General features: G+C 51.4%; 1 protein-coding gene across 1 annotated transcript in view; it reads right to left on the minus strand.

The window, feature by feature from the left end:
* LOC116952245 (uncharacterized) overlaps positions 1-21,657 on the minus strand; it is a 93,063-nt gene extending 71,406 nt beyond the window's left edge. The window contains exon 1 of the mRNA XM_032971443.2: positions 21,461-21,657. Coding sequence (XP_032827334.2) covers positions 21,461-21,472 — 12 coding nt within the window. The 5' untranslated portion in view covers positions 21,473-21,657. The remainder of the gene's footprint in view (positions 1-21,460) is intronic.
* Positions 21,658-22,461: the final 804 nt, after the last annotated feature.

Here is a 22,461-nt window from a genome sequence, read left to right on the forward strand (position 1 = left end):
CGCTCACCCAGCACCCAGCACGCAGCGCGGCAGGTGACTCCCGACTCGTGAGCAACCTGAGCCCTGATTGTGAGTAAACACTCAGGTGCTCGCGGCTCATCAAGGGGCTGGAAACTCTGCACCGAGCGGCTACACACAGAGGAGGAGGAGGAGGGTGAGCAGGGGGGGGGGGCGGCGGAGGAGGGAGGGGGGGGGGAACCGAGAGTTTTGGTGGCTCGAGTGCGGCGAGGAAAACGAGGGAGAGACGAGGCCACGTGAGAGACGAGAGAGTGAGCGCCGCAGCGCGTCTCTTGGTTCGGAGAGACGCCGCCTCTTATCTCCCTCCCTCGCTCTCTCCGTAGCACAATCTCTTTCTGTCCTACACACACACGCGCGCTCTCTGTCTGGCTCGCACGCCCTCCTGCTCCCTTTTATGTATCTTCCTCAACCTGTAGCTGTCACTGCTGACCTTTCTCAGATCTTGTTATAACCCCTTTATATATTTTTCAACTCTTTTTTTGCTCTCTCTCTCTCTCTTATGGTGTCCATCTCGAACACTTGTTCAAGCCCAGACTGCTTTTTGTGTTTAGTTTGGTGTCCTTCCCCCCCCCTCCCCGCGCCTCGGTTGGCTAAGTACGGTGCGAAAGAAGTTCAACACACACATTAAAAACACGTCACGGCAATGCGACTGTGGCCACGCAAGTTAAACTGTGGACCAATATCGCAGACAACTGTAGTCTGCGCTCCTTCAACGGAGGAGGTATAGTAACACTAACACGAACTCCAGTTGGCACGGTTAGGGCTACGCACGGTGAGAAAGAAGTTCAACGTACAGGGACTCCTCTATTTACGAACATTCGACTTGCGAACTCTCAGGGATACGAATAAACCTACATCATTAGACCTCCTTTGCCAGTGCCAAAATATAATAATAGGGTTTTCCCCCTTTTTTTCTGGCAACAAAACTGAAACCTTTTTACAAGGAATCATGTGTGCGTTAACCACAATACCTGTGGTCAAAATGCAAACAAAAAACACACTCTGAGCCTCGTCTCAAAAAGAAAGCCGTCTCAGGTGTGAACCAATCAGTTTCAAGGACAATGCATATATTATCAGTGTGTTTTTTGTTTGCATTTTGACCACAAGTATTGTGGTTAATGCACACATGATTCCTCGTATAAAGGTTTCAGTTTTGTTGCCAGAAAAAAAGGGGAAAACCCCTATTATTACGAAATAAACCTGTACATATGTCCAGTTGCCTGTTCGGACCGAGAGTCGTAAGTTCAACCGCCGTACAATAGATGGCGGTGGTGGAACCTACATCTGCAAAATGCGAAGAATCGGTGGCATCTACGTCTACAGGAGATTATACAACTTTTACAGCCATTACCCGTGTTTAGTGTACACGCCGTTCAACATGTTTGGAATCGACAGCAGTAAAATTGGACTTACGAACAAATCGACTTACGAACAGACCGCTGGAACCTAACTCGTTCGTAAGTGGAGGAGTCCCTGTACATAAATCTCCTGAATCCCTCTCATGGCTGGCAAACCTCCACATTGGCAGCTAGCCCCTGAACACACTGCTGCTGCCACCATACGAAATAATAGAAATGTCTCTGCCTCGCCCGTTTAATATCCCTCGTTATCTCCCGCTATCTGCCCCCCGCCTCTCTCTCTGTCCGTCCCGTACAAAGAGGAAAGTATTGGAGTCTGGGCTTGAACAGGAGCAGGAAGCTGACAGCACAGGTGTGGTTGGGAGGGTTACGGAGTTCCAGACTCTAGAGGCAACATGCGTGTCGAACTTCATGATGTTACTTGATATAAACATTCGCATTCAGAACCCTCGCAGCTAGCGGAGCACCACCCCGTGCCAGAAAAGGGCCCCAGAATATGACATCACAGCGCAACTTCAGACGTGACAGCAATAGGTCACTCACTCTCCAAACTGAAGGAGGCACAACTTGACATGCCCTGCCAAGAGTGGCCAATCAAATTCAAGTGTTGCATTCTCAAGAGAGAGAATTAACATGATTTGATTGAAACGCCAAATTCAAATTGTTATTATTTTGGGCAAACGCGAGTAATCTACGCATTCAATCATCGCAGGTGGCCGACACCGGGGTTCGAACCCAGGTTTCTCAGGCGTGCTGGCTCATCGCTCCAACACAGCCTCCTGCGCCAACCGCCACCTCCCCTGCTCTCTCTCTCTCTTTCAGCTCTCTCTCTCTCCCTTTGCCATCCCTTTTCTCCCCGCATCTCTCAGCGTCTCCCTTTCACCGCTTCTCTCGATACCTCGTTACCTCCCCCTCCCTTTCTCTCCAAATAAAACACTCACTGTGGATCAGCATTGGCCTTCCACAAAGCGGTATTCAATGTATTGTCGTGGCCCCAGATGTACGGATGAGCTGAGGTTACCCACTCTCCCACCGCCCCGATTTCTTTTTCAAATCACCGTTTTTTTGTTTTGTTTTAATTGTTGGGAGTCTAGCACGGACTTGATTTCTCTTTCTCATGGCTCTCGGTCGTCCCCCTCCCCTCTCTCCCCCCCCTACCTTCCTCTCTCTCAATAAAACTCTTGCGCTAACGGCGACCGCCTGGGTCTTCAATTCCCGGCCGAGGGCTGGCGTCGGTGGCGGCGGGTAATGTCTGAACCGGTCCTGGACCTCCACTAGGTCGACTCAGCCTTAAACATTTTTTTCAAAAATAGTACCTGCTATGCTCTGTCGAACAGCACTGGGGAGAAAGAAAGGTCAGGCCAGGCGTGGTTAACGGCCACACCACTCGCTCGTCCTCGCTAACAGCACTTGGCCCAACATTCTATGCTGCCTATACGAGGGGGTCTTTGTCTCTTCCGTATATATAGTGTGCCAGTAACTTAGCTTTGCTTAGCTCACTTTCCATCGGATTCTGGCCCCGCTCTACAAGAGGAAAAATTCTTGGTGCATTGAAAATGGAGAGGAGCGATGACTTTGGAATTCAAGATTTGGATCTTCAGGGGTTTTTAATCTTTTCTCATATTTTCCAGATGAATCCGAAAATTTGGGAAGACATCCCCGACAGACAGCGTATATATGTGCGCGTGTGTGTGCTAAGCATTTCGCTTAAATCGCATAGGTTTTCTGAATAATTCAAACCTCCTTCAAGCTTCCTTTCAAATGTCAAATGAAATGTCTCCGTGCTAAACAAGAGCGTCGCGGCACCACTCATCCGCATCGGTGGCCCTGAGCCAGAGGCGGAAATTCGACATTCCTGTGGCGGTGACGTGACGTCGCAGTTGCGCGTAGCACCCGGCTTGTCGCAGATGCTCACGGTTCTTTTCGAGCGGCGGGCGCCCTGATTAATATCGCGGGTTTAATTAACTGTAAAAGCAAGCAAAAAAGACTACTACTACCAGTGCCGGATTAAGCTGGTGTGGGCCCGTAGCATATGTTGTAAAGGGGCCCTAAATAAAAAAAACACGTAAATATTAAAACACAGATGTTTAACTTGCATAGTAAAGTAATTGTATTTTTTTCATTTGCTTTCCAGCCAGATAATACGACAAATGGCTAACCTTAAACACCGAGTCGTCCATAAAAGTTGAAGGCGGTATAGTACTATAGTAATAGAGCAAGTTCAGAATCACTGAACCGGAATTTATATCTTGAAGGCATTTAGCGCGGGGCCCTTGAAAGTGCGGGGCCCGTAGCATTTGAAGCGGCTTGTGCTACTAGGATCGTCCAGCACTGCCTACTACGACTGCACGCCGTCCGCTTCACAGTGGACGTTAAAGATCCCGTGACGCCATCCGCAAGAGTTGGTCACTGTGTGTGCGTGTGTGGCCGATGTCATTGTGTGTGTGGCCGACGTCATTGTGTGTGTGTGTGTGTGGCCGACGTCATGGCAGGGTGATAGGGCCGCTCGGCGTGCGCGCTTTGGGTTGACGAGTGAGCACGTGGTGCGTCAAACGCGGCTGCCCCCATCGGTGTCGCGAAGAGGAAGAGTTCGCGGGGCACGACAAGGCGGGCCGCCCCCACCCCTCATCCACCGCCCCCCTTAGTCACGGCAAGAGTTACGAGCGGGAGAAAGGGAGCTATTGAGACGTTTATTGCCCTGCAGAGAAGACGAGGGTCTTGTTTGTGGAAGTCTTTCATCTGCTTCGTAATCTCCTTTGTAGGCATTGAGGTGTTTCTCAGTGATGTTTCTCAATGACTACAAAAGAGGGTGTTGGAAAGTTCCCCCTCCCTCCCCCCCCCCCATTTTTATGCAGACGACGTTCTTAGCAGACGGCGTTCTTCACAGGCGACGTTCTTCACAGGCGACGTTCTTAGCAGGCGACGTTCTTCACAGGCGACGTTCTTCACAGGCGGCGTTCTTCACAGGCGACGTTCTTCACAGGCGACGTTCTTAGCAGGCGACGTTCTTCACAGGCGACGTTCTTCACAGGCGACGTTCTTCACAGGCGACGTTCTTAGCAGGCCGCGTTCTTCACAGGCGACGTTCTTCAGAGGCGACGTTCTTCAGAGGCGACGTTTTTCACAGGCGGAGTTCTTCACAGGCGACGTTCTTCACAGGCGACGTTCTTCACAGGCGGCGTTCTTAGCAGGCGGCGTTCTTAGCAGGCGACGTTCTTCACAGGCGACGTTCTTCACAGGCGACGTTCTTCACAGGCGACGTTCTTCACAGGCGACGTTCTTCACAGGCGACGTTCTTCACAGGCGACGTTCTTCACTGAGGACGTTCTTGTAAATCAATGCACCGTGCCACACGCCACGCGTAAATCTCGCAACGAGGCGCGCCAAGTGTCTCGCCGAGAAACCGCGCGCGACTCGGAGCCACACACACAATGCTCATCTCCCACTAGCAGCCCCTGCGCCGGTGGTGGTTGGACATTCCACATTCCTGCGGCGGTTTATGTCAGCCACTGTTTATTTCCTACTTGCTGCTGCTCTTTGTTAGTAGCAATAATATTAATAACAAAAGCACTTGTATTTTTTTTATTAATGTGGTGCCTCCGGCACATTTGCTGCGTTGATATTTGACGCTAAATGTCTCGTGCTGCATACATTCAATGCGTTGAGACATTCGCGTGAAGTCTATTTTGACAAGTACGCCATGCAAATGAAGATGGGTTCGTTCGTTCAAGGCGCGGCCCTGCAATTGCATCCATCGCTGCACCGCTGGCGGAAGAGCCTCCACTCGGGGGAGCTCTATAAGGCCTCTCTAGTGGGTGTACGTTACGCCTACTCCTCCCGATATCAATTGATGTATTTAGGTTCGCGCGATATCATGTTAACGATGCGGTGTAAACCTTCGCGAAATGATGATTCTCGTGATATCGATTTCCCATCACTTAAGATTCTTATTTCACTATTTTATTGCATTGTTTTTGTCCTTTGCTGTAGTTTTAAGTACGGATTTTAAATGTTTCAATTAATAGTCTTTGAATCATTCGGCAATTATATTCGCGAGATAACGATATTTTGCAAAACCGACGTCACCGGAAATATTGTTCGACGCAGCAATGATTGATGTTTGTGCACTCTGTTCGATTTCTCCAGTCACGTGGTTGTTTTTGTTTTGGTTTATATGTTATTGTTCTGCATCCGATTTCTATTTGCTTATTTGATGCTTTTTCGTAACTTCAGTGACCCGTATCTTTCTTGCAAATGAGACTCTTCCCTGGTCTCTCGAATTCTCACCCGGTTTAACAGAATCCACTTCATCAACGTGAACCTTATATTGCAGCCTTGCCATATCACGTCAACCCTATTATTCACATAGCTGTGGGAGGTTTGGCAAAGCCAGAACAGCGCACGCACGGCCACCTTTGTCTCCCTGTCTTTACTGATGCTTTTCGTCGCACCGTCACTGAACCAGGCATTGCTTTCGGCTGAAAATATGGTGCAATGCATCATGGCCAGGGATTGAACCCAGGTGGACGGCATTGTTGTGCAGAGCAGTAACCACTTCTCTAACATTGTTTTCACTTAGTTTGGTCAAACCCAGCTCCAAGCGCTATCGTGCGAATACCTGCTTACAGTAGAGTATACGAGATGATTGACATGTGGCCATACTTTTATAGGAGTGTGTGATGCAGACCGCATGCCTACGTAAGAGGTAATATACGCGTATATATACTGTATATCACACAAGCATCTCGAATATAGCCTACACAGACTGTTGGGGCAAGTGCTTTTAGCGAGCACTTACGACGGGCGGCACAGCACGCTTGAGGGGTCGAGGGGGGGTGGGCGCCTCTGGCTCCCAAGTGCCGTTGTGTGCACGCCACCTTAGGTACTTGTTTAAGGTTGAGTCAACCTAGGGGAGGCACAGTACAGGTTCGGATAAAATTCGTCACCGATGTTATCCATGGCTAGCAATTCGAATCCCAGGCCGGCCGTGTGGCTTTAAAGCGAAGTGCGCGGGCCACTCTTCCCACAACCCCCCCCCCCACTCCGCGTGTGATAGAGGCCATACACGAACGTCATAGGTGGGCACATGCGTGTGTCATAGGCACCACATGAAGATGCGGCACAGACACTTGCAAGCACACCCACACACATTCAAAAGCAAAGATTCGCCCATATAACTTCATAGGTTTATGTTCCAAGTGGCTTTTTTTAGCAGATGGCAGTGGTATAATGATTAGCGCAGTCATCCTGAGTTCAATTCCCGACCACAGCTCACATTAAGTTCCGCCAGTTCAGAGCCTCCCCTAGATGGACGCAGCCTTAAATTGGTACCTGGTGGAGGGTTGTGAACACGTCAGTTTGTGTGCACACCTGTGATCCATAACATTTGGAGGCAAAGAGTTCGCAGAGCACAGAGATTGGAGGTTCTTGAATGTGAAAACATTAATGCTCTTAGAGAAAAAAATAAAATTCAGCAATGAGAGAACGACCCAGTACGCGAGGTGACACTCATAGACGTGCTCCAAGAGAAATTACCGCAGTGGTTTGGAACATTGTGACGAGAATACATCTGGAAGGTAGCACGCACGCGGCACTAGACGGATCTAAGTGTGATTGGTCGACTGAGGCGAGCGTCGTGACGTCATAAAGACAGCAGGATTATTTGTCTTGCCCAACCCTCACCAACCCGGTCTGCTGATTGGTCGCATTCGCCTGTGGGATTCGTTTTTCCAGATATTCCGGTCGCGGTAATTTATACTGAAAACAAGCAGGGCAACAACAACAACAACACAACTCCAGTGCAGGAATTCGGCCCATGTGTGCATGCACGTGCGCGTGTGTGTGTGTATACGGGGAGCGGTAGTGTAGCGGTTAGCGCGCTGCGCTATGAACCTGGTGACAAGGTTCGATTCCCGCTCACGGCCAACAACAGTGACGATTATCTGAGCCGGTCCTGGGCCTCCCCTAGGTCGACTCAGCCTCAAATGAGTACCTGGTGCGGTGTGTAAATATCGCCACTAGGGAGACAAAGGCGGTCGGGCGTGGTGCTGGCCACCCACCCCCTCGTGTACCGTTCCGGCCTTCATAGGTGCTCGCTAACAGCACTTGCCCCTACAGTCTGTTAAGGCTATACGGGGATATTTATCTTTGTGTGTATGGGGAGCGGTAGTCTAGTCTAGCGGTTAGCGCGCTGCCCTATGAACCCGCCAACCCGGCTCCGATTCCCGCTCACGACTAACACCGGTGACGATCATCTGAACCGGTTATGGGTCTCCCCTAGGTCGACTCAGCCTCATATGAGTACTTGGTACGGTGTGTAAACATTTCCACTGGGGAGACAAAGGCGGGCGGGCGTGGTGCTGGCCAGCCACCCCCTCCGTGCACCGTTCCGGCCTTTATAGGTAAGATCGCTAAAGGCACTTTCCCCCTACAGTCTGTTAAGGCTATACGGGGGATCTGTGTGTTTTGAGGTGCTCGCTAACAGCACCTGCCCCAACAGCCTGTTACGGCTATGCGGGCGATCTCTGTTTTGTAGCTTGTGTACAGGACGTGTGTGGGCAAGGCGACTTATTAGAAAGACTGCTACAGTATTTCGCAGAACGGAACGGACTCGACACATGTATGTATGTAAAGGCAAAACTGCCGCGAGGCAATATTTGTCGCTCTCTCTCTATATATATAGACGCACTCATGCAGGTGCACGATGAAGGGCGGCTCCTTATACAGGTATTGCCGTCACGTGACAGCAGCACACCTCTATGGGGGGGAGGGGAGATTCTGGGTAATCGCCCCCCCCTCCCTCCCACGTACCCCCCAGGGGCCCAGGTGGGCTGGGGGGAGGGGGAGACAAGACACACCTGAGTGAGCGCAGAGGACTCTAATTGACGTCACGTGTGACGTCTAAACCGCTGACACGATGCGTGATCCCTGCACCCCGGGGGGTCGGGGGGAGTGGGGCCGGTGAAGGGGGGGGGGGCAATGATGGGGGAATTTGGGGGCGGGGACACGTGACCAAGGAGTCACGTTATGTACGTGGATGTTGTGCACTTTGTGTGTGTGTGTTGTGTATCTGCGTAAATAACTACCAACGCAGCTCTGTGTGTGTACTCCTGTTTTGGGGAGGAGGGAAATCGTTGGCGTCGTGGTTAACGCGCTGCACGACAACCACAGCGACGATCTTTGTTGAATTCCCAACCACGACTAATATCAGCGGCGGCTGAAGATCTGAACCGGTCATGGGTATCCACGAGTTAGATTCAACCTTAAATATATATTGCTCCTGGTGCGGTGTATAAACATCATCATTTGGGGGAGACAAAGGCGGCCGGGCGCGGTGATTGCAACACCACAATTGCAAGTTCACGCCACTGCCCGCGAAACGAAATAATCACCAGCCCCTCAAGGGACTATTTGGTCTGCTCTGCCACGCTCACGAAATCGTCTCGGAAGGGGTGGGAGCACCCATACTTCACCACCCCACCAGCCAAGGCCGTAATTATAATATATATTGGGGGGGACACACATCCCCCCCCAATATTCCAATATTCAAATATGCTCAAAATGTCCCCCCCCCCAATATATTGCTTTTAAATAGATGTATGTTTATATGATTGTGGTTATGGTTGTACTTTATTAATCCCTAATCTCTGCCATTACATACAATGAAACAAGAAAAGGTAAAAAAGAAAAAACAGAGCAATGTAATACGATACACTGTTAGACATTATTGTTAAAAATAAATAAAAAGTTCATCGTATTTGTTAGTGAATTTTTTTTTTATATTTTAGGCAGGAAATGGCAGGAAAATCGTTTTCAAATTTAGATTTTTTTCTGGGGGGGGGACCCCCACATCCCCTGGAAGATTTGGTCCCCCCCAATGTTGACTCCATGGCTACGGCCTTGCCACCAGCACGCGACCTTGCGATGGCGAGGCGGGAGAGGGGGGTGGGGGAGCTTATTTAAGAAACCTGCACCATTGTTTGAACATTTTCACCGGGAGACGGAATCGAACCGTAGCCCCGGACCCTGATAGGCCATAACATCTGCCAACTCACCGCCACTGATTCAAGCAAACCTTGCTGATGAACCGGCCCCGAGTTTTGCGAGTACTCAGACAATACTGCTGACAATTACGCACTCCCAGAAGGCCGCGGGGGGGGGGGGGGGGGCAATGGGTTGTGTTCGAAAACACGTGTAGATGTTTTTTGCACGTGGAGCGGCAGCGATACCAATTGGACGTCAATCGTCCGCTTATCTGTTACGCTTAGATTCTGCAGAACGCCGCTAATGGTTATGCTATGGCAGGTACCTGACTCAATAGGCTCTGGCTATCAGCACCTGCCACACTCAGCCAGCGACTTGTCAAAGGCTGCATGGATGGATGGGGGTGGGGGAGATCTGTGTGTGTGTGAGACGCGCACATTGGGGGGTGGGGGGGAGCGGTAGTGCAGCGGTTAGCGCGCTGCGTTACGAACCAGGCGAGCCGGGTTCGGATTCCCACTCACGGCCAACACCGGTGACGAGTATCTGAACCTGGTCATAGGCCTCCTCTCCTAGGTCGACTCAGCCTCAAATTAGTTCCCGGTGCGTTGTGTAAAATCGCATGCGTAGTGCTGACCACCCCCCCTCCCCTCCCTCGTGTGCCGAGCTGGCCTTCATAGGTGATCGCTAACATCGCTTGCGTAACAGTCTGGTGAGGCTATACGGGGAGAGGGGCCTTTATCTTTGTGAGTGTATATCTGGGTTTGAGTGCTCGCGCACAGCACTTGCCCCAAACGTCTGGTGATGATATAAAGGGGGTGGGGGGGGGGGGTTATTTGCCTTTGTCTGAGATTTGGAGAAGTATTCTACCACCTCGAGCCCCGCTGCTCACGCTTGAGCGCGCGCAGCAGGTGAGGACACCTGTGTGGAGGGGCGGAATGGCTCGCGTCTCACGTGGAGCTCTGTTCTGTTTGTCTTTGGGCGGCTGCTGCCTCCATTAGAGGACCGCGCGTCGTGAGTGAGAGGATTTGCGGGGATCTTGAACCGTAAACCCCTCCACAGCCACCACCACCACCCAGGGACCCCGCGGAACGCGGGCGTGAGAAAGGGGGACGCGGGGGCGGTGGTTGGTCCTGGTAATGGTTTTAGTAGTGTATACGCGTATATTACCTCGTGTTGGCGGTGGTGGTGGTGTTAGTATGGGGGAGCGGTGGTGCAGCGGATGGCGCATGCTGCGCTACGAATCCAGCGTCCCGAGTTCGATTCCCGCTCATGGCCAACACCAGTGACGATTATCTGAACCGGTCCTGGGTCTCAACTAGGTCGACTAAGCCTCAATTGAGTACCTGGTGCCGTCGGCCCTGGTGCTGGCCACCCCACCCCCTCGTCTGCCATGCCGGCCTTAATAGGTGCTCGCTAACAGAACTTGCCCCTCAACAGTGTGTTGGTGCTGATGGTGATATTAATCGCAGTAATGGTGGTGGTGGTGCTGATGGTGATATTAATCGCAGTAATGCTGGTGGTGGTGATATTAATCGCAGTAATGCTGGTGGTGGTGGTGAAGTTGTTGGTGCTACTCGTGGTGTTCATGGATGTGGTGGTGATAATAGTATCGATGGTGGTGATGGTGGTGGTTGTTGTGTTAATTTTAGTATCGATGGGGACAGTGACTGGAGTAATGATGGTGGTGGTTGTTCTGGTTATGGCCAAACATAATTAAAATCATTATAGCCACATATGGTAGCCGCGCTATTATCCATAGCGCGAGGCGTTATGATTCGCAGATGAGTTTACAGTCGTTTCACAATGTGATGGGGCGATGTTGCTCCTGCGGTATATGGTTTTACCCAATCATTGTAAATTTTGGTTAATACCACCGCAGCATTAATCGGTGGTGAGCGCTGGGCACTGGCCGTCAACGCGTTCACAAAAAGTGCACGACCCCGGAACCAGTGGCTGGAACAAATCGAAGCACACGGCTCGCCAATTCCAAACGCCCACATTTCGGGGGCAAAATTGCCAAAACAAATATATGGGACGTTGAACTTCTTTCGCACCGTACGCAGGCAACTGTGGGAATCGGAGGTGCGTGGAAGGACAACAATGTAAACAACGCAAACGCTGTATAACCACGTGTTCTTTTTTTTTACCTCGTTGTTTAAATATTTACGTTGAATTAAATAATGCGTTCTTTTTTGTGCGATCGTTTGGAACCTTTGAGAGATCGCGTGCACGAGAGGAATAAAAGGAGAGTAGTGGTCTCGAGAAGGAGACAGAGAGTGTGAAGGGCGACGAGAGAGCGAGAGAGAGCGAGCGAGCGAGCGAGAGACGCTCTCGAATGGCGATAGCTGATTGATGAATGCAGAGTGAGATGTCACCGCTCGCTACGTCGTGCCGCCAGGGACAGCCGGGACATTTGCAGACACTAGAATCTCCCACCTACCTAGCCGCCTCCCCCACTTAGCACCCCCTCCACCCCACATATCCCTCCCTACCCCCCACCTAGCCCCCCCACCTAGCCCCACCCCCCACCTAGCCTCCCCCACCTAGATCCCCCCCCTAGCCTCTCCCACCTAGCCCCACCCCCCACCTAGCCCCCCCACCTCGCCGCCCCACCTGCCCCCCCCCACCTAGCCCTAACCCCCACCTAGCCCTACCTCCCACCTAGCCCCCCCACATAGCCTCCCCCACTTAGCCCCCCCCCACCTAGCCCCCCCACCTAGCCCCCCACCTGCCCCCCCACCTCGCCCTACCCCCCACCTAGCCCTCCCCCCACCTAGCCCCCCACCTGCCCCCCCACCTAGCCCCCCCCCCACCTAGCCCCCCCCCCCCACCTACCCTCCCTCCCCGAGTTGCACAGAATGGCAGGCAGGTCGGCGAGGCCCGAAGTGGATGTTTTTGTTTAACACGATCCAGGTAGCCGCACAGATTTGCGGGGGAATTCACATTCCTGCGTGTACCTACAGACTCTCGTGTATTTCTGGTGTCGTTTCGTTTATTTTTATTATTAATCACCAGCGCTGTTGCTGTGGTCATTGTCAACGTCAATGTTACACATCACGGCGACAAACCATCGTCGTCTCAATCATCGTCACGAATTCGAAAACCGAATGATTCATCCCATGTCAGATCTAGGAAGCTCAGCAGGGGCTGAGCCTGCTTACCGCTTGAGTGGGTCGCCAGCATGCACAACGGGTTGCTATAGGCTGCTGCTGCTGCGACGGCTCCAAGTGGTTTGTTGTTGGCAAGTGCTGCAACAACGTCTGTCGTTGTTCTGTACTTCCATGCTCCCCCTGATCCACCAAAACAGCGCTGCGATCGTCCAACAACTCCCATGACGGGCACGGCACGGGGGTGGTCTTCATCCAGCAGTGGATTGACAACGGGGTGTGCATCACAGCGTGCATCCATTCTTACAATATTATAACAGCTGTTAACCCCTGGTGGAAGGCTATTGCCTGAAAGTTTAGCGTCGACTATGATCATACTATATGGTGCAGGCGGACGGACGTAATTCATGCATTTAGCACTCGCAAATTTGGTTGATTGGCATGTGTCAGAAGTGCAGAAGCTGCCAGCGTGATTTGGTAAGAAGGTAAACCAATTATTGGGGCCACGCGGTGGCGAGATGTTATTTGGCCTCGCTTGGTACGCAGGAGGGCACGAGTTTGATCCCGAACCCTGACGACGCCTGTTGTATATTTGTCGTTCGCAAGTTCTCTCCCCGTGCGCTTAGATTATTTGGCTGCTACTATAAATTTCCACGTGTGATGATTATGATATAAGCCATTTCGATTATGAGCTATCACGTGTGACCAGGTTGCCTCTGAAAAAGAGCAAATAGTTCAATGGGCTTTACCTGGTAAAAATAAAAACGTGGTGATGCTGCTGCTGCTGCTGCTGCGTTGGTAGTGGTGCACAAAGCAAAATTAACAACAACACAAATAAACACATTCGTTAATAACGCTGCCTGATCAAATGTAGTAGCTTTAAATAAGGCTCAATTGTTGCAGCCGGTAAGGCACCATGGCGCTAAACAGCTGTGTTATTATTATAATAATAATTATAATAATAATAATTATAATAATAATAATAACGACACTGGCCGAAGACCCCCGGGGCCGGCCCAGGACACAAGCTGCAGGCGGGACGGTGTCGCTCGGCTGGCCTGGGAACGCCTGGAAATGAATTCGCAGAATAAATTCGCTCGACATTATCATCAGCTATGATCTATCCACTGCTGCGCTGGTGAATATGGAGTGCATAGATGAGGGGGGCGGGGGCATCTAGTACCATTTAACAATTAATGCAGCTGCACTGCTACGGTCTGCCCACCATGCGGGGCGCACAGCCCGTGGCCTATAGCACCTGTAACACCTGTGACACCTGTGACACCTGTGATACCTGACACACCTGTGACACCTGCAACACCTGTGGCACCTGTGACACCTGTGATACCTGACACACCTGTGACACCTGCAACACCTGTGGCACCTGTGACACCTGTGATACCTGACACACCTGTGACACCTGCAACACCTGTGGCACCTGTAACACCTGTGATACCTGACACACCTGTGACACCTGCAACACCTGTGACACCTGTGACACCTGTGATACCTGACACACCTGTGACACCTGCAACACCTGTGGCACCTCTGACACCTGTGATACCTGACACACCTGTGACACCTGCAACACCTGTGGCACCTGTAACACCTGAAACCCAACCCTGATTTTTCCCGAGGTCCCGATGTGATCGGGTGCATCCACCTCCTCGCTGAGTCTCCTGACTCTTTTTCAGGGGTCATGCCGAGTTTTCGCAGTTGGGGAGGAGTGGGGGGGGGCGATTGCTATGAATCATTCACATTCAGTAATTTGTGGTGTCTTTTTTTTTCTTCAAGTTTGGCAAACACATGGACCATGACGTCGGCACACAAATCGCCTGCTCTTGTGAATGACATCACGGGACTTTAACGTCCTCCGTATATAGAAATTTGTATACGTTTTAATTACACCGGCAGTATTAATCAGGGCGGCCGCTGGGATTCGAACCGTGACTCTGCAACAAACGCCGAACGCGTCGCCGCTCATAGGCCGTGACGTTCTGGGGTTGCTTCGTTCACACAACGTCTTGATGCAATGTGGTCTTTTGAAAGTGTCACAACTTCTCTCAAACGAGTATCGGAGCGCCTGTTATCTCCGTTGGCCGCCCTGAGCCGAAGTAGGAAATTCCACATTCCATTGACGGGTACGGTCAATCCATTATAAAACTACGGTCGTCGTGGAATATGGGGTTGTAACGATTTGCGCATTACACTGCCGGCGATGATATATAGACGATATATGATATATATAATTGATGTATATCCGATATATATATCAATTATATATATAGCAATTCAGGGTCGCGGTTCGGTTTTTTTTATTGTTGGTGAATGTTGCGGCCTCTAGTGGCTGGAGGGGTCACGTGAACACACGCGCAATTCAGTCTCATGCATCGCTAGACCCACAGCAGCAAGAGGTTTTCATACGCGTATTAAATGCGTGCGGAGGCATGCATGGGTAGATCTTTCACCAACCGGCATTGACCAGGGATGGTGAAGTATGGTCAAACAACCCCCACCCCCCTCACCCTCCCTGCGAAGACCCGCGCGGTGTGCCGAGGCCCTCGCTCAGCGGTGGGTGGACGCACGTGGCCGTAGCGTGGCCGATAAAGGTCACCTGTCCGAAACGTCTAATCTATCTCTCGTTGAGCGAGAGGAATGCATCGCATTGAAATTGTTAAGATGCGTTTGTGAAGAGCGTCGATAACAGGTATAATACAGACATCGTGCATACTTGCGTGGGAGGGCATTGTGATGGTATCAGTTTTGCATGGATCACACGCACACCCTTACGCATACAAACACGGCATCACACGCACAAAGACAATGATCCCCAATGTAGCGCAGACTGGTGGGGCGAGTGCTGCTAGCAAGCATCTACAAAAGCCGAAACAGTACACGAGGAGGTGGTGTGGCCAGCAAACACGCCCGGCCGCCTTCGTCTCCCCAGTGCTGATGTTTACGCACACCGCACCAGGTACTAGGGAAGGCCCAGGACCGGTTTAGATAACCGTCATACGGTGTTGACCGTAAGCGGGACTGGAACTCGGATCGCAGGGATCGTAGCGCAATGCGCTAACCACGACGCCACCGCTCCCCACATACGCAAACACACACACACACACTTCCAGACAACAACGCCACTAAGTTGGCGGTGACATCGCCTTACGGCGCTTGTGCCAAGCTAGGTGCACTTTGAGGCCACGTCAAGCGCGGAATGCTCGCTGGCAAGGGGTTACTGGGCAGGTAAAAGTTATTGCGGGGTCACAAACGGAAATGCTTTGCAGATGTTCCAACCTCTGCTTCATACTGTGGCAAAATGTGCACGCACACCCAGCCACTAAGCCACTCCAACACCCGCGTGTACACACGCGCACACCGACACCCGTGTAACACTGACGCGCACACACAAACAGCCTCACTGATGTTGTACACACATCGACAAACAAAAATACAAAGATCCCCCGTGTAGCATTTGACAGACTGTTAGAGCAAGTGCTGTTAACGAGTAGCACCAATGAAGGCCGGCACGGCGCACGAGGATGTGGTGTGTGACCAGCAACCACGCCCGGCCGCCTTTGTCTCCCCAGTTGCGATGTTAACACACCGCACCAGGTACTCGTTTAAGGCTGAGTCGACACCCAGAGAGAGAGAGAGAGACACACACACAGGCGTCACGGGAATGAGTGTCGTCAGCTATCTGATGTACACTGCCATAGCCAGAGCTTAATTTGAACCGTGCCCGTCCGGGTCGTTGCCCCGGAAAATGCTTCAATGCCTGTTACACCACATCAAGCATTGCAAAATAATAATAATAATAAAAAACTCAACACATTCGTCAAAAAAACAGCCTTCGTTTTAAATAATGCAGTGAGGGAAAAAGTATTTGATCCCCTGCTGATTTTGTACGTTTGCCCACCGACAAAGAAATGATCAGTCTATAATTTTTATGGTAGGTTTATTTGAATAGTGAGAGACAGAATAACAACAAGAAATCCAGAAAAACGCATGTCAAAAATGTTATAAATTGATTGGCATTTTAATGAGGGAAATAAGTATGACCCCTCTGCAAAACATGACTTAGTACTTGGTGGCAAAACCCTTGTTGGCAATCACAGAGGTCAGACGTTTCTTGTAGTTGGCCACCAGGTTTGCACACATCTCAGGAGGGATTTTGTTCCACTCCTCTTTGCAGATCTTCTCCAAGTCATTAAGGTTTCGAGGCTGACGTTTGGCAACTCGAACCTTCAGCTCCCTCCACAGATTTAATATGGAATTAAGGTCTGGAGACTGGCTAGGCCACTCCAGGACCTTAATATGCTTCTTCTTGAGCCACTCCTTTGTTGCCTTGGCCGTGTGTTTTGGGTCATTGTCATGCTGGAATACCCATGCACGACCCATTTTCAATGCCCTGGCTGAGGGAAGGAGGTTCTCACCCAAGATTTGACGGTACATGGCCCCGTCCATCGTCCCTTTGATGCGGTGAAGTTGTCCTGTCCCCTTAGCAGAAAAACACCCCCAAAGCATAATGTTTCCACCTCCATGTTTGACGGTGGGGATGGTGTTCTTGGGGTCATAGGCTGCATTCCTCCTCCAAACACGGCGAGTTGAGTTGATGCCAAAGAGCTCCATTTTGGTCTCATCTGACCACAACACTTTCACCCAGTTGTCCTCTGAATCATTCGGATGTTCATTGGCAAACTTCAGACGGGCATGTATATGTGCTTTCTTGAGCAGGGGGACCTTGCGGGCGCTGCAGGATTTCAACCCTTCACGGCGTAGTGTGTTACCAATTGTTTTCTTGGTGACTATGGTCCCAGCTGCTTTGAGATCATTGACAAGATCATCCCGTGTAGTTCTGGGATGATTCCTCAACGTTCTCAAGATCATTGCAACTCCACGAGGTGAGATATTGCATGGAGCCCCAGGCCGAGGGAGATTGACAGCTATTTTGTGTTTCTTCCATTTGCGAATAATCGCACCAACTGTTGTCACCTCACCAAGCTGCTTGGCAATGTCTTGTAGCTCATTCCAGCCTTGTGTAGGTCTACAATCTTGTCCCTGACATCCTTGGAGAGCTTTTTGGTCTTGGCCATGGTGGAGAGTTTGGAATCTGATTGATTGATTGCTTCTGTGGACAGGTGTCTTTTATACAGGTAACAAGCTGCGATTAGGAGCACTCCCTTTAAGAGTGTGCTCCTAATCTCAACTCGTTATCTGTATAAAAGACACCTGGGAGCCAGAAATCTTTCTGATTGAGAGGGGGTCAAATACTTATTTCCCTCATTAAAATGCAAATCAATTTATAACATCTTTGAAATGCGTTTTTCTGGATTTTGTTGTTGTTATTCTGTCTCTCACTGTTCAAATGAACCTACCATTAAAATTATAGACTGATCATTTCTTTGTCAGTGGGCAAACGTACAAAATCAGCAGGGGATAAAATATTTTTTCCCCTCACTGTATATCTTAAGTGACGTTTCGGGCAATAACTCTTCTTCACGGAACATAGAGAGGCAAGAGAGGCCGAGTGGCCTTCTTCAAAGCATGTGATAATTTCAACTTAACAACATTGATGTGCTACGAAGAAGGGCCATTGTCCAAAACGTTGCCGATTGCATACTTTTAAAATATATTTTTTTCTTCCGATTAAGGTTTGCGGTGTAATATTTTGACTTTTTCCCCGTTTAATAACAATACGGGCGCCAATAGCAGCGGCAGCAGCAACAGCACGAGTGCTCGCGTATCGGGAAGACGCGCGCACACGTGGTGCCGAGCACGCGTCCTGCCGCCTGGTTTCAATAAAACCACGTGGAATGCTCTCTTCTAACACTCGCTGCAGAGATGAAACACTGCAATGAGCGCACGTCAGTTGAAACATCAAACGATTATCGCATTCAATTTCGCTGATGAACCCCCCCCCACGCTGTCTCGCCATCGCTTCCTTCCCTTTGCTAGAGCTCGTGAAAAAAAAAATCTGGTCTTAAAGTCGTCCACGACGTGGTTTTAAGGTCATTGCCTTCTGCTCGCTGACCTCTTGGGGTGCCCCTTCAATAACCGCATCGGTAACTTGGCCCCCTTCCATCCCGCACACGTGCACCACCCATCACAACAACCTCCTCTTAAGCGATTCAAGCATGTCGCATCGTCCACGTATCCCGCGCACGCATTCGAACGTTATTACACACGTACGTTATCGCCCAGCTATCTGACCCGAACAGTAACACGGCGGGCATGAATTGTACAAGTAGTCCCACACAATGTTGTTGTGCAGCGGAGTAAATCTAAGCAAACCGAGTTCGACTCCCCGCCACTGGTTCTGACATCAGCAGACAGGGTTCTGTGCACTATTACTTTAGTTTTTGACCGACCCGCAAATGACCAACGTGGTGAAGCATGGTCGGGGCGTGCAGAGGCCTTCGTCCAGCAGTGAAATTACGAGTCAATTATTGATTTAATCGTACGATGTTTCTTTTTTTACCCTACAATCATGAGAAGTGAATATTTTAAGCTCCAGGTTGGAAACACTGAATTTGTGAAATCGTAGCATCATTCTCACGCAGTGATGCCATTCCAAACACCAGAAACCTGTGATCTGTTTTAAGCATCGTACAGCTAAGCAGGAAATGGTGTCTGCTTCATGCATCTGCCTGGCTCTCCGAATCTAAATAAAAAAGAAAGTTGTTTGTTTTTTTACACAAGCAGCCCGCACATCATTTGAACGTGTCCGTCCGTCCAGCGTCCAGCCAGCCAGCAAAACTTTTTTTCTCATCTTGGTTGAAAACCCATTGGCCCCAAGGCCTTCTGGGAGTGCACACATTTCAGCAGCATTTTGCTTCGACAGAGGCAAACTCGGCATCGGTTTCGTCACTCGGTGTCTTATCCAGCAGAGTCAGGATGATGTCTGAGTTCGCTTGACGATGCGCGTGTAACGATAACGGCGATGCTCCGGGACGAGAAGCACAAGTGTAAATAACATAAAATAAATTTTTGCAACATCGAAACTGCGACACGAACACAAGACATCAGCTACCACAAAGCAGAAGGGTCGTCGGTTCGATTCCGGCCCTGACGCCTGCTGTATATTTAAGAGTTTGCACGTCCTCCACGTGGTCGCGTGGATTTTCTCTCCGGGTCCTCCAGATGTTTTTTCCACTCCACATCGAGAATGAACACGCGAGTATTTGGCTGCTACAAATGTGCACACGATGAGCCACTTCGTTGAGCTATCATCTGTGGCCAGGTCGCTGCTGTAAAAGAGCTACGTAGCAGTTCAGTGGGCCTTAACTGGCCAAATAAAGCATGGAACAGTACAATACGCAGAACAACTCGAGCTAGGTTGCGCCATCAACGCGACAACCCGCACCTCCGATTAGCGCGGTTGGCTACGTACCGGTGCGAAAGAAGTTCAACATCATACATATATACGTAGAGTGGAGGTCAGTTGAGGGACAGTCAGCGTCTGGCCTCCACTCTTGTCTGGCCTCTCTGGGTGCTTTGGAGAAGTGTCATTGCCCGAAACGTCGCCCATTATATATATTTTAAGGCAGTGTTATTGACGAGTGTGTTGAGTTTGTTGTTATTTGTGCTTGTGGATCACTGCCAACGCAGTTATCACAAACTAATCTGGGCGTGCATGTGTGTGTTTTTCCTTGCCTCTGCGTGCATGTTGCGTGCAAGTGTTCACGTGTGTGTGTGCGTTTATCCATGCGCGATCACGTATGCACGTATGTTGAACTTATTTTGCACCGTACGTAGTCAACCATGCTAATCGTATGTGCGTATGCCTTTGTGAGCGTTCATCCGTTGTGCATCTGTGCGTGTGCTCGTGAACAGCACTTTTCCCCGAAGAGTCTGTTAAAGGCTATACGTGGGATCGTTGTCTTTGTGTGTACGCGTTCGATTCCCAATCACGACTAACATAGGTAACGAATGTCTGAATCGGTCCTGGGTCTACCCCTAGGTCGACTCAGCCGGAAAAAATAGTACATGGTGCGGTGTGTGTGAACATCATCATTGGGGAGACAAAGGCGGCCCGGCGTGGTGCTTACCACGTACCCCCCTCCTGTGCCGTACCGACCTTCATAGGTGCTCGCTAACAGCACTTGCCGCAACAGTCTGGTGAGGCTATACGGGGGACCTTTGCCTTTGTGTGTGTGTGTGCGTGCCTTCGTTCCTGGTTAGCGGTAATGTAGCAGTTAGCGCGCTGCGCTACGAACCCGGCGATCCGAGTTCGATTCCCGCTCACGGCCAACACCAGTGACGATTATCTGAACCGGTTCTGGGCCTCCCCTAGGTGACTGAGCCTCAAATGACTACCTGGTGCGGTATGTAAATATCGCCACTGGGGAGACAAAGGCGGCCGGCGTTGTGCTGACCATTCACCCCCTCGTGTACCGTTCCGGCCTTCATAGATGCTCGCTAACAGCACTTGCCCCTACAGTCTGTCAAGGCTATACGGAGGATATTTGTCTTTGCCTTAGTTCCTTGACGTGTCTTGTAGCCTAGCGCGTGTTGTCGCGTGTGCGTGTTCCTCCCGACCTGTGAGTTCGCACACTGAACTCGAGGTTGATTCCCGACCCCGGCTCACAGCGGTGGCGGATGGAGTCAGAACTTGGTCTGAACCATCCATTAACTCGGCCTTAATCAAGTACCCGGTACGGTGTGTGTCGACATCGGTAAGCGGAAGACAAAGGCGGCCGGCCACGGGTTCTTAAATCACCACCACCATGTGCGCCATTGCGGCTTTAATAGGCGCTCGCTAAGATCACTTGCCCCCAACATTCTGTTATGGCGACAACGTCGCTGCAGGTTTTGTTCATGTACACAGAGCTGTCGTGTGTCCGTGTACACACGCGTCCCCGTGTCTATATAGACACGCGTTCTCGCGCCCATGCATACGCGTGCGTGTATCCGTGTACACGTGTACCTGTGTACACGTATACCCGTGTGCACGTGTACCCGTGTGCACGTGTGTGCGCGCGCGCGTGTACTCACCGACAGAGACATGCCTGAGTCGCTCCCCTCGCCGCCCGGCCTCCGACGCCTCCCAGGGCACTCCCTCCCCCCGCCCCTGTCCGTGACCACCTCCGCCGCTGCCAGCCACCGGGGTCCGCGTCTCGACCCCTCCTCAACAGGGTCCAACTCCCTTTACCCACCGAGAGACCCTGCCGGACCCTGATCGAGGGGTCCAGGCAACCGGGACCGACCCCCGCCCGCCCCCCCCGGCCCTCGATCACCGCGCCCCCGGTTCCTCGCAGAGTCGAGCTCCCTTGCGCGCTCGCCTCGGCATCGTCGCCACCCCGCGGTCTCACTCGGGGCACATGGGCACCTCGCGGGGAGAGGACTTCGTGGCTGCGGCGGCGGGCCGAGGCAGGAGCCGCTTGAGCGCGGCTTTTAAAAGAGCCACCGCCTCGCTCCTCGTCGAGGTTGACCGAGTCGCCCGGACTCGGTGTCGGGTGCGCGAGTGTCTGCGTCTACCTGCGTCCGTCTGTGCGTGTGTGAGGTTGTCTGCGTGTGCGTCTGTCAGTCGACCCGTGGCACCTGCTGGGTCTGCCCCTTGACCTCCTGCCAGCGGGCGCTCGACACTTCACGTGGCCTCAACGTGCACCTAGCCTGGCACAAGCGTCGTGGTGGCTTTACCGCCACTTAGTGGCGAATGGCGGTTGTTGTTGTCTGTGAATGTGTCAATCTACGCGTGCCCGTACCTGTATCCGCGTGCTTGTGTGTGTGTGTGTGCTGGTGTACGTCTGTCTGTCTACCGTGCGTCTACTTTGTGTGACTGCGTATGTGTGTGCGTGAGCCCGTGCCACTACTGTGTGCGTGAGCCCGTGCCGCTACTGTGTGCGTGAGCCCGTGCCGTTGCGTGTGAGCTCGTGTCATTGTGCATGAGTTCGTGTCGCTCTATCTGAGCCCGTGCCGCTGTGTGTGAGCCCGTGCCGCTGTGTGTGAGCTCGTGTCACGGTGTGTGTGAGCTCGTGTCACGGTGTGTGTGTGTG

The sequence above is a fragment of the Petromyzon marinus genome, chromosome 3 (assembly GCF_048934315.1).
Source record: "Petromyzon marinus isolate PM22_M1 ecotype Great Lakes invasive population chromosome 3, UKy_Petmar_22M1.pri1.0, whole genome shotgun sequence".
NCBI lineage: Eukaryota > Metazoa > Chordata > Hyperoartia > Petromyzontiformes > Petromyzontidae > Petromyzon > Petromyzon marinus.